The 12108-nt window shown below is 36.1% G+C and overlaps 1 protein-coding gene across 1 annotated transcript in view; it reads right to left on the bottom strand.

The window, feature by feature from the left end:
- Positions 1-4402, bottom strand: part of LOC142053409 (lipoxygenase homology domain-containing protein 1-like) — a 178677-nt gene extending 174275 nt beyond the window's left edge. Inside the window, exons 1-2 of the mRNA XM_075085026.1 lie at positions 3764-4402; positions 2098-2269 (exon numbers count right to left, since the gene is read on the bottom strand). Coding sequence (XP_074941127.1) covers positions 2098-2269; positions 3764-4402 — 811 coding nt within the window. The remainder of the gene's footprint in view (positions 1-2097; positions 2270-3763) is intronic.
- Between the last annotated feature and the right edge of the window lie 7706 nt (positions 4403-12108).

Raw genomic sequence — 12108 nt, 5'->3', positions numbered from 1 at the left:
GTACTGTAAATGATGGTGCAAAACTCAGTAAAGCTAATGAGAATACTTCCAGACTCCAATGAATTTTGAGTATGGCCCAATATGTGTTTGCATACACATTAAATATTCCCAAAATATGTTTTGATTACTCTGTAATAACTTAGATTTAAAAAAAAAAAATCTCATCTCTCTCTAGCAGTTGTCACTGAAGAGGTGAGAGATGAAAAACATGCAATAAAGATAAAGTTTTGTTGTCTTCCAAGAAGTTCTGCATGTGCGAGGGAAATAGTGCATGTACACCCACACAAAGACATCCGCAGCTGCCACTGATACCTAAATGTTTAGGAACCAGCATTTAATAGAAAGGTTTCACATGCAGAAAGGTATTTGAACACATGGAATATTACCTTATCAACACTGCTGGAATTTAAGCTTTTTTTTTTCTCGAGTGAGTCACAAATGGTCTCTTATCAAGACTTTCACAGTTAACATATTACAATTATAGATATGTGTCTATAATTTCAGGCAGAGTGCCTTGCAAGTTTCCCAGACATATGCTTTACCATGAACAGAATCAGAAATAAAAGTTTGTCCTAACTCCTCTAACATAGACCAGACCTTATGCTTCCCAAAGTAAAAATCTCACCTTCTCTGTCTCAGGAAATGGAATTGGAACAAAGTGCCTGAAATTTTATTTTTCAGGCTCTCACACCACCAGTGATGTCTCCTACACAGGATACTTCTGAATTTCTCAGGTTAAAGACAAAAAGAGGGTTGGTTTTTTTCTCTCTCTTTCTGTAATTGCTGTTAACTAAGGATTAGGAGAGAGATCTTATCAGATTCTCAGCTGCTCACGTTTCCTACCATTCCGCAAGGCTCAATCTCTGGCTCAAAGTAAAATTTCACAAGATTTTTTAGTTTCTGCCGAACTTTTATTCTCAAAATGTTCCTATTCATCCTCTCTTGACTCACTAGTTATGCTCTGCAACAGCTCTCAAGCTGTGCAAGTCAAAGAACAGGAAGCTTGAGAAAAACTAAAATTAATAGTTTGGTGGGGACACAATAAACTGTGAAGGATGTGGAAGAAACTCCTTCAAGCAAATGGAAACCAAGTGTCTTATGTTACTGATGTGCTCCATGACATGGTCAAGGTTACCATGGAATGCTTCCGTACAGAAACAATTAGAGTGTTCCATGGGCTCTCCAGTACAGCATGCAGCTGTATCAATAGTACAAAGTACCTCTGGATTAAACAAGTTTCCCCCTAGACCATACCTCTGCCCTACAGGATGCTCTAATGCAGAGGATTCCCACACAACCTAAAGCTCTGGTACCACAGCATTTTGTTCCCCTCAACCTCAGGCTATTCAGCTAGCCTGGCTTCTCTCCAAAACTCATGTTCTTGTTCATCCATTGGCCACTTCACACTCTCACTGACCTTGTCAGTGGCAAAACACCATAAGTAATCAAAGGGAAAGTACATACTTGTGTGTCTTTTCCCAAACTTATGCAAAAAACATACATCACAGTCATGAGGGTATAGGAAAAGATGACACTCTGTTTAGACAACAGCAGCTTCCAAAACATGATGAATTTGTGAGTGTTTGGGTGCTATAATGTTTTTCCTGTTTATGTGGAGCGTGGGACATGGGAAACAGTGAAAGTCATTACAACAACAAGTCAAACCTCCATTTGCTAAGGTAAGTTCTAAAACTGCACAAAAGTTTTGCTCAAGAAATTCAGTCAGTTAAGAGCCTGAAGTAGCCTGTGGTTTCTCTTTCACCACTGCCATTTTTAACTGTGACACCAAAAAATTAATAACAATAACAATCAAGTGCATTAAAATAAAATACACTTATAGATTCGTATCCATGTTCTAAATAAGACTGTTTGAAAGAAAATACGCATATTAGCTAAGTACTTAGCAGAAACTTACATTTTAAAAAGAACATTAACACTTTGATCTTTCTTATGCTTATAGAGATGTCAGAACAGATATAAACAGTTTCAACTGGCCTTTTTGAATATCCTCGATCATAGTAAGATTGTCATGGTTTATGTCTTATGCTGAGAGAGATAAACCAATTAATAAAATACAAATTAATTCAAAGAACTTACTGTTTTCACTTTCTGACTTGTCATTTGCTTTTGGGTACACACGATTTGCAATTCCAAGCATTTTAGCAGGCCGTGAATACCCAAGAGAATCATAATTGCTTCGTTTAAAAGGTTCTCTCCCTGCTGCGACTACAGCTCCAGAGCACAATATCAGGGCCTGAAGATTAGGAACCTGGAAAGGAAAAAAAGTAACATTAAATTCTCTGCCTTAGTAACCACAAAAAATAATGGAAGAGATTTATCCCTTTCATGCTTTAATGTCTTCACTTCTTAGTCTACATTAGTTTGCAGCAGACTATCAAATATGTATCACAGCACAGAATTAATTTTTCAATTCCTATAAGGCAATTCCTATCTCGTTGAGGGTATGTCTTGTTATATAAACATATTTTTTAAAGACTTCAAGAAGCAGCTTGGATCCAGATCAAATTTTTTCTTATAATTTAAGCATTCGCATATGTAATTTTGTTTTACCATTGCACAGTGACTGTTCATAGACATGAACTAAGAATATGCATTTAGAGGCAGGTATACATATGAACACATATTTGGAGGAAGAAAGGGGGAGTTCAGAACACAAGTTCTTGACCTGTACTGCCACAGAGGGATAGGACAGAATCACAGAACAATATATGTTGGAAAAGACCTCTGGAGGTCACGCAGTCTAACCCTCTGCTCAAAGTAGGTCTGACTGGATCAAGGTGTGAGAGACTTGTCTACCAGTTTTGAATTTATGACCCAAAATATATTGCAAGATAAGGCTTGCAAACTGCACTTCACTGGCTTATAGGTGATACGGACAGTTTCCCAACCCAATACAGAATTTCACCAAATGGAGGATAAACACAAGATTTCCCTTGAACTCTTGGAGCTCTGCATGGAATTTTCTTTCTAGATACCTGTTAGGTATCATCACAAGTGCTTTTCTGTGGTTAAACAACATAGAGATAAAACACTAAGTGAGATAAAATGATATAAAACAACATGTGAGATGAAAATCGGGATTATTAGTGATGCATCATGTGGGTTTAGAGGTACAGAACCTGGTCCATGGTTTGAAAACTATAATAGACAATCAGGTGTCATAGTTCCAAGTCACTGATGCCAAACCACACTGCATTTTTATAATGACAAAATGCTACTTATTGTCTTTTTAAAGCATTAAAAACCTCAGATAAACACCATTAAGACTAAAGGAAGTCTATGTGTAAATGGGTAAAAATATAGAATTGAGAGCATGCCTGAGACATTCAAAGCCCGCCTTGATGTGTTCCTGTGCCCCCTGCTCTAGATGTGCCTGCTCAAGCAGGGGGGTTGGACGAGATGATCTCTAGAGGTCTCTTCCAACCCCTACCATTCTGTGACTCTGTGACTCTGTGATTCTGTGAAAGAGGACTGAGTAAGAAAAAGAAAAGTGTTTTTTCATTATGACTTCAAGGAAAATGTCCTCACTTACTTCTCTCTGATTGCAAGATTCCAGTATATTTCCTCCAAGCTAGTAGCCTTTCTGAAGGGGAGAGTCATGGAAAGGAAACAGCTGAAATGCAGTACATCAGATCTTATACCAGGCCAATGTCCCAAGCTTATAATTGATAAAATCACCTTTTTAATTAAAAAAATCTAGAGCAGTCATAGAAAAATTGTCACTACTCATCTTTATTCTCACCTTTCTGCCATCAGTGGTATACAGTTTCACGACTGGATATTGCATTAACTCACTCATATAATCCAGAAAGGCCTCAAAGGTTTGTGTATTTTTCTTTCCCAGAACTATGGTGCGCCTGAGTCTTACATCCCCATTTTTGAAAACAAGCATCTTTTTGGGAGTTGTTATTTTAGTTTCTCGATGGCCAAATCCATCTTCATTGTCCTTTGCTAATTGCACAGCCCGACGACGCGCGCTGACAGGCCTACTGATCTGCCAGGGCAGCGGCTTTTTCCTAGCCTGTTCCAGGTTGATGGGCTTCATTTTCCTCTGATGGGAGCAAATATAAGATTTTCCATCTTGAAGATCCTCCAGATTGGTGATGCTGTGTCTCCCTTTTGGTGTACTAATATTCCTTACTCCAAAAGGTAATGGGACCCGTTTGGATAAACTATCCAGCAAGGCATCAAATGTTTTGTAAGACCGGTTATTAATGACCATTTTGATCCCATTAAACTGAGGATCTCCGCTTTTATAGAAACAGATCCGTTTTGCCACAACAGGTTCGGTAACATTGAAATGGCGCGTGGATAAACTCTGTTCACTCTCGGAGGAATTTGGCTGATTCACCGAGTAACTAGTTGAAGGTGTTTCACTCATTTTGACAGCAATCTGGAAGAAAGGGGAGATGGATGTAAAACTTTTCTTATGACTAGTAATAATATGGTCTTCATTTTGAGAGGTGCAGGAAGAGAATTTATGAGTAACCAACAGCAGCAAGTTGTGCCAAAAATCACTGGATTTAAATGGATCCAAGCTGTTATCTCTAAATTCCACAAAGACTCCAGTACTGTCGGATTAAGTTAGCATAGCTCTACTTGCAATTATTCCCAAAACTCTCCAATGTAATTTCAAAACTCTTATCATTTTGGTACAAGAGGCCTTTCCTTAGAAGAAGGTACTTTGTCAGTCCAGAATGATAATTAGATGTTGTCTTTCTTGAGGATGAAGCTAATGACAACATTTCATATTTAAGATATTAGCAATATCCTTATTAGGAATGAGAAATTTGTGCCTAGTCATGAGCCATATTCAGTTAAAAATAACAAAACTGAAAGACAATACAATTCATTCTGATCTCATATACTAGTTTTAGACAAGAGCAAATCAATTGGAATCAGAGAATAGGCTCCCAATTTACTACACTGTAAACTATACCAGAATAAGTCCCAAAACATGTTTTAGAGTTAATTTGCATCATAAATTGACAGATTGTTTGCTTTTCTATTACAAGTTTTATATTTCATGATACATAAACCACTACAATATTTGCATTTATACTGAGGAAAAACTACTGATCAAATAAGACTTTTTTTTTAGTAAGAGAAAAGTCTGTAAATCCTTTATAAAGACACAAATAATTCAGGTATTCTTCAGTAGAAGTAGCCTCTAAATTGAAACATTTAAATACCAGTTTTCAAACATCAGATTATTTCTGGCTACTATATCAATAGTCTTCATGCTTGAAAATAGAGCACTCTTCCTACAATCTTTCCATTTGAATCCAATTTACACACAGGTACTGTAATGACAACCTTTTAAATTAATAAAATCGCTTTATCTTAATGATTGCCTTGCTTTGATGGGAACACAGGGTAGAAATGGCTAGTCAACTAATCAGTCTCAAGGACCCAGTTTTAGCAGAGTTTTACAGAAAAGCTATATAGTCTCAAAGAATATGTTTGTCATCAAAAAAATATAAATTAAATGCTTTTACAATGTCACCTTGATGTAGCTGCCATATTGACTAATGGAACAATCTCTTCCAGAAACTACATATTTTTCTTAATGAAGCTATGGAAAACAATATTTTGACTATTTTCCTACTACATACATCAGTTCTGAAACTGATAAGAAAATATTGCTATTTTTCAAGACAGTCGAGGTTCAAGTAAAGTCAGATTTGACAAGCTTTTATCTTACTGTGTTCTTACAGCTTTTCCAATAATGTGCTGTTTTCAGCCTGGGTGTTTTGCCTTCACTAAGATTAAATCACTTTTTAAATGTCTGCTATTTTGAACAATGATCAGAACACAGGAAGAAATGTCTCCTTTTAATACATTATTTATGCTTTAAATTGTACTTACTCTAAGTGCTAAAGTTGAAAAATAATGAAACAAGTCTGCACTAGAATAATGCACACGATTGATTTAGGTAATTACAATTCTATTTAAAATTCTTTAAAAAGTAAAAATAATTTTAAAAAAAACTGTACATATTTCATTAAGGAATATGCAGGAAGAAATTTTCAAGCTTGGCTGCAGCAACTTACACAATCCAGTCCATGATGGCTAGTGAAATGGCTTACTTTCTGTGGTAGGGAGGAGCTCCACTTCAACTGAAATCACTGAGAGCTATAGCTGCTAATCTTTTTTGACACATCTGTTCATTATCTGCCTAAATTTTCATTACACTTCTAAACTGAGAGGTTGACAGGTGAGTTAAGACTAGGGACACAATCTGAGCCAGCCATTTTATGCTTCATGAGTCATTCTGTTCACACTGATATTCCTAGAGGAAATCCACAAGGGCATTTTTATTGGTAGCTGCAACATAAACTTTCCTACTCTCTTTGCAGAGCAAATATTCTACTCCAATGAAAGCAGCCGTGACAGTAGCAAAGCTCTTGAGTGAACTGAATGTCATGTAACCCCATTTAATTGGCCAATAAGATTTGATCTCTCCAACAGTGTCCAGTCCAGGATCTCCGGGGAAGGGAAGAAAACTGTTAAGCCATCATCAGTACTGGCCACAGACAGAAACGAACACAGATCCTCGGCTATTCTGCACTACAACTTCTCACCCGTTATGAAAATGGAGTGGAAGTTCATCTAACTGTATGATTATTCGCTCTTACAAGAGATTAAAGAGGAGGATTTTCTCATGAGACTACTGATAATAATCGCTTTTGAATTAGCCTCTCAGAAGTTGTTCTAGATATTTGTACATGTGTAAAACATTCAGTTATGTAAGCATCAACATTTGGAAGAGAAATACAATACATTTTGCATAAAGATAATTATTGGACTGAGTCTTGACAGCGTGGAAGTAATGAAATCCAAAACAAACAAAGAGAGAATACGCATATAAAGAAAAAAGACATTTTTCATTATAAACATGAAATAATTTGAATTCACAAAAGTAACTAAGAAAAAGGAGTTTTCCTTAGAAAAACATAAAATGCATGATAATGCAGATAGTCTTGGCAGAGAACTGCTTGTTGCATAGCACACCATGTATGAATACTTTCTAGTATTAATTTTAATAGTGGAAATTGCTTATGCATCTTTTAGATACCTTAGAAGTGCATCGTACAAATAGCAAACATGTCAACAAATGAATGATCAACATATTGTAGAAGTTACTATTTCATGCTACAGGTGATCAAACTATGATAGCCTCATTTCATCTTAAGCATAGTATCAATTTTCATACTTAAATAATTCTAGTCTAAAATTAAGAAATAGCTGATATTATAGGATACAGAATGTCTATTAAGACATTTTGGCAATTACAATGTTAAGAATTTTATTCTGCAAGAAAATCAAATAGAATTTAGAATTGAATCCCTTTGCCTACATTCTCATAAAACCACTTATTCAAAGTTTATGCACAAAGCTGCTAAATTTTATAAAGACACTAAGTGGAACACTTTGTTCTAAATATATGAGTATGTCTAATGCCATATAGATGGTAAGTATCGCATATAATTTCATCATACTCACCCACAGTCACATCCTATGTAAATAAAGAGTAGTTAGCTTGTTTTCAGGGACTTACAAATTGTACATGTGGTTGTCTATGCCGTATGACATGAACATCCTTAGACTTATTCCAACTGTGCTCAGCTAGAAAAAAACATCATAATCCATTTGCTTAATCTCAGCTCATGTTAATCACCAGACCAAGTTCACCTCAGGTAGCCATTGTTCAGAGCAGTGTGTCTAACACCTCATTCATCAAGTCCTCTTATATGATTTTAAACTCTATTTACCTTTTACATATTTCATTTATACAATTTTCTGTTTACTTAGTTTGCTCAAGAGCCTCACAGAGCCACATAAAATAAAAATGTGGGTAGGGAACATAGGTCATCTAATCTATCTTCTTATCAGTGTAGGGTTATTCTCCAAACTAAATTCTTTAGTGATACGAATTTTAAATATGTTAAAATGGAGGTTCTACCACTCACCTTCTGAGACTATTTATTAACTATCTCCTGGCATTAATTCTTGCTTTTGTTCAATCATTTGGTCAAGATGTTCCTCTCTGGGCTAAAGATTCTCCCATGTTTTCCCTATTCAGATATCACAATGAAAATAGTTCCACAGTTTCTTTCACAACACAATAAAACATGACAGTCTGAAGGAGCTTTGTCATCCATGAGGCATTCATCATTTCAACATGTTAGACAAAGGGCAATGGAATGATTATAAATGTGTGTGAATGTAGTTTATGAAGAGACAGGAGGATTACATCTAACTGTAGCTTGACTATACCACAGAATGTGGGGTTGGTTTTTTTTTCCAGTGGAAATACTAAGTCCCCGGATGGTAAATGTTCTATCTAATTGCTACCAGATGTATAATCTGATTTGGAGCTTCTTTGCTTAATCAGGATTACAGCAAGCTCTCAAAACTAGCTGTTTAGAACAGTAACAAAAACACTGCTCAGTAGACACTACCACTGCATGCCACAATGTTTTTTAACTATTTTCCTTAGTAGAGAATTCAACTATTATAGAATTTTTAAAGTACCACTTCAGTTCCACTTTCATAAGATGCATAGGCACAAACATTAAATGATAACCTTCCACAGATATTTTGCTATAAACATTGCTTTGTTAAATATTATATTAATATAATTATTTAGGTCCTTAATCTATCTTAGCTAATGCACTTCTTACATTCCAGTCAGTATTCTGTTGTTTATACTTGTTCAGAAGATGAACAAGTGCAAATTCTTTGTGTTATTTTGATGTCTTATAACTTAATCGCTTATACAGGAATTTTTATAGAGTTAGTTTTCTTTTAAGCGCAGGATTTAAAATGCCATTGCTACTCTCATTAGCTTTCCCATGCATGCAAAGCTACTTTTGATAACCAGCTAATCCATCGGTAGCTTCCGTGTACCACTATAATTTGAGACCCAAGAGATAATACTTCTGGGACCTGGTAAAGATGATAAACAAGTGTCACCATTTGACAGTGTGAATGCCACTTAATTCTCTACAACTTCAAAAGGCTTACAAAGCTTCTGTTTAGACATATGTAGCTTTAAAGCTCCACTGTGTTCCTTCTTATACTACAAACACTCCATATATTCTGAAAAGATAGAAGAAATCATCAACTTAATAGTAAAAATAGCATCCATAAGAATTATGTTTAATTCAGATTTAAAGCTAACAAGCCACAAAATTTTATCACATTCCTATAGCAATCAATACTGACACAAAACCACTTTTCATCCATTCATTTGGGCAGCTTGACTGACATCCATGGAACTACCAAAATGATGTGAAAAGAATTTAGCCTTAATATTTGGAGAACAGTTGCTCTTTTTATATAAACCATTCATAAAGAAAAATTGGGGAATAGAAAATTTGTCCAGAAAATTTAAGGAAAAATGAGGCCACATGAGAAAACATATCAGAGATTAAAATCATAATTGCAAGCAGGATTACAATTGTAATTGTAATGACAGCAGTCATTCTCACTTTTAAATTACGTGCCTGTTTATCTCCAGAACAACTTCAGCTCTCACTTTTGATACTAAACATTATATTTAACCTGTACTCGATATCCTTCTGGGTTCTATTTTTTTTTGTGAGGTTTATTGACTGGTCAATAACTGAAATTATGACCATACCACAGTGAAGCAGTCACTAACTGTTCTTGTCTCTCATTGGAAAGAAAAAAGAAAAGCTCACATCTGGCTCTGTGTGAACACAGCGACAGGTAAGTACAAAGGATCTGCTCTAATGACCACAGGCATCAGTGGCAGTTTCCCTTTCGATTCCAAAGGGTGAATTTTAGGAAGACAGTGGCATAGAAGCGGCCAGTTGAAGGTCCAGTGCCTGCAGTTAGCCTGCAATACTGTCCTATATAGCAAGAGGCCTTGGTCAAGCACCCTACGCAAACACTTGGCCTGCAGTCCCTGGGCTGAACCAAAGCTCAAGTGGAAGTTTTCAAAGTAAAGGGAAGGTTTCTAACTCACTCCAAAATTCTTTGTATCAGCCCAGAAAAGTAGAGCATCAAAATAATTGTAAAAAAGTATTTTTATCATTACTCCTCTTGCTTTTGATTAATTACTCCTCCTTTTCTATGGACTTTGCTTTAGTAACTGAACTAATTAAATGCTACAAGTACCTAAATATAACCTCACTATACAAGTCTTCAGTGTTTCTCAAGATCAGCATCATATCCAGGAATACTGATGTCCAAGAAAGAAAAAGTATGTTAGCAATTATGTTATCATGTTTGCTGATATATTCATTTTTCCTTAGCAGATAACCAGCATCCCAGGTCGAGAAGCATAAGCAGCCTTTTCTGCAGCATTATCCTGAGTCAGAGCAGGGTCAGAACCCTGTGTGATGTGGCCCTCCCTGCCTGGCAATCCTATGGCTCTTGAATGACACCCTTTGTTTAAGTCGGAGCCATATGGAACAGCACTTAACATTTGAGTATTTTTATCATTCAAGTGTGAGTCACTTCTTTAAAACGGGCAGTTGCTACACCAGTTAAACTATTACTGTTGACCTCATGCCCCAAGAAAATGTTGATAATGTACCTTATATTTCCAAGTCCCTTCAACCTCTTACACCTCTGGGTTTTTTTAATTGGACTGTTCAGTAAGGTATGGAACTAGGAAACTGCTATCAAGCTAAAAAGGAAATTATCGCATTAGAAGCAGGGCCTGGGTCAAGTTTCCTTCAGTGTGCCCAGGCTGTTTACATCCTTTCCAGTAAAGCGTTCCAAAAAATGTGCCACTATTAATATGTTACTACTGATAAGATTTTGAGCCATTGCATTACAACAGCATTTTGGTGTTTGGTATACATGAACTTCTTATCAAGTTAATCCCCACAGACTTTTATTCATTAAATTCTCCAACATAGATTTGATAACCAACAGCTGGGGATGCAGAATGAGAAAAAAGAAAAAGTATGCCTCCAGGGAGGAAAATAAAACAAAACCAGAGGCCTGCTTTTAAGAAAGCTCTGCCTGGATGGTTAGATGGACTGCAAAACTCCTGTTTGAGCTGTTCTGGTTTTCGACCACCACTAAATTCAACTCAGATCTCAATGCCTGTTTGCGTTCAGAAGATAGCTTCCTATGGGAAATTTCTGGCCTGGCAGAAGTACAAATTGACCCATCCTCTTTAAGTGGGTTAGAATTTCATTCTGGAGTGTACGGCTTGTCTCAGGGTTAAATACATAATCGTTCTCAGCTTTGTTTTCTTTATTTTCTTGCCTCAGGTGTAGTTAACCATCTATACTTATCCTCTGTTTTGTAAGATATACTAGCTGAAGGGAAGGATCAGCCATATTTTCATTTTTTCTGAGTGTGGACAACTGGAAAAAGAGCCATGCTAGATTATATTTTGCTTTGTTTCTATTACATCTACATAATTCACAGCAGTGATATGTGAATGCTTACAGAGCATCTCAAATTCTTTAAACTGGAAGAAGTGCGACTAGAAATTTCTCTCTAGCCCTAGTTTTCTTCTACAACACTTCAAAAATTTCTTTTCTCTCTTCGATATTTGCCTTCATGACCCCCCCAGCCCTTTCACCATATTAATAATGCAGCCACCTGTACAATGATTTGTAAAAATCAGTTATGTTACACTAACTGCAGATCTAATTGGTGCTGTCAGCTTATTAAAGATTGACTTCTTCCTGTATTGGTTAGAAAACTCCTATGAGGATCTTAATATTTTACTGAAAAATTCACTCATTGAGACAGCTAGGGCTGTCACACATTCTTTTTTATACTCTTTTAACTTCCTTGTACTTCTTACCAATCTGTTAATTTATAACTACCATTCTTTGCATCTCCCAAAGAGCATAGTCAAAAAAAAAAAAAAAGGATTAAGCAGGAAGCACATGAATTTCCTGGCCAAGCTGTTATCAGCTTACCTTGAAATTTAACCACATGGTCCTCAGTTTGTCTGTCTGAAATTCTGTGCAATGACCTTGCCAACTTTCCTATTTCACAGAGACATTGCAAAGCACAAGCTAAAGAAATCTCATGAAGCTCCAGCAGCATAGAATCATAGAATCATAAAATCATTAAGGTTGGAAA

The sequence above is a fragment of the Phalacrocorax aristotelis genome, chromosome 2 (genome assembly GCF_949628215.1).
Source record: "Phalacrocorax aristotelis chromosome 2, bGulAri2.1, whole genome shotgun sequence".
NCBI classification, from domain to species: Eukaryota; Metazoa; Chordata; class Aves; order Suliformes; family Phalacrocoracidae; genus Phalacrocorax; species Phalacrocorax aristotelis.
Note: the sequence above shows the minus strand (reverse complement) of the source record. Positions and strands in the feature narration are given on the sequence as shown.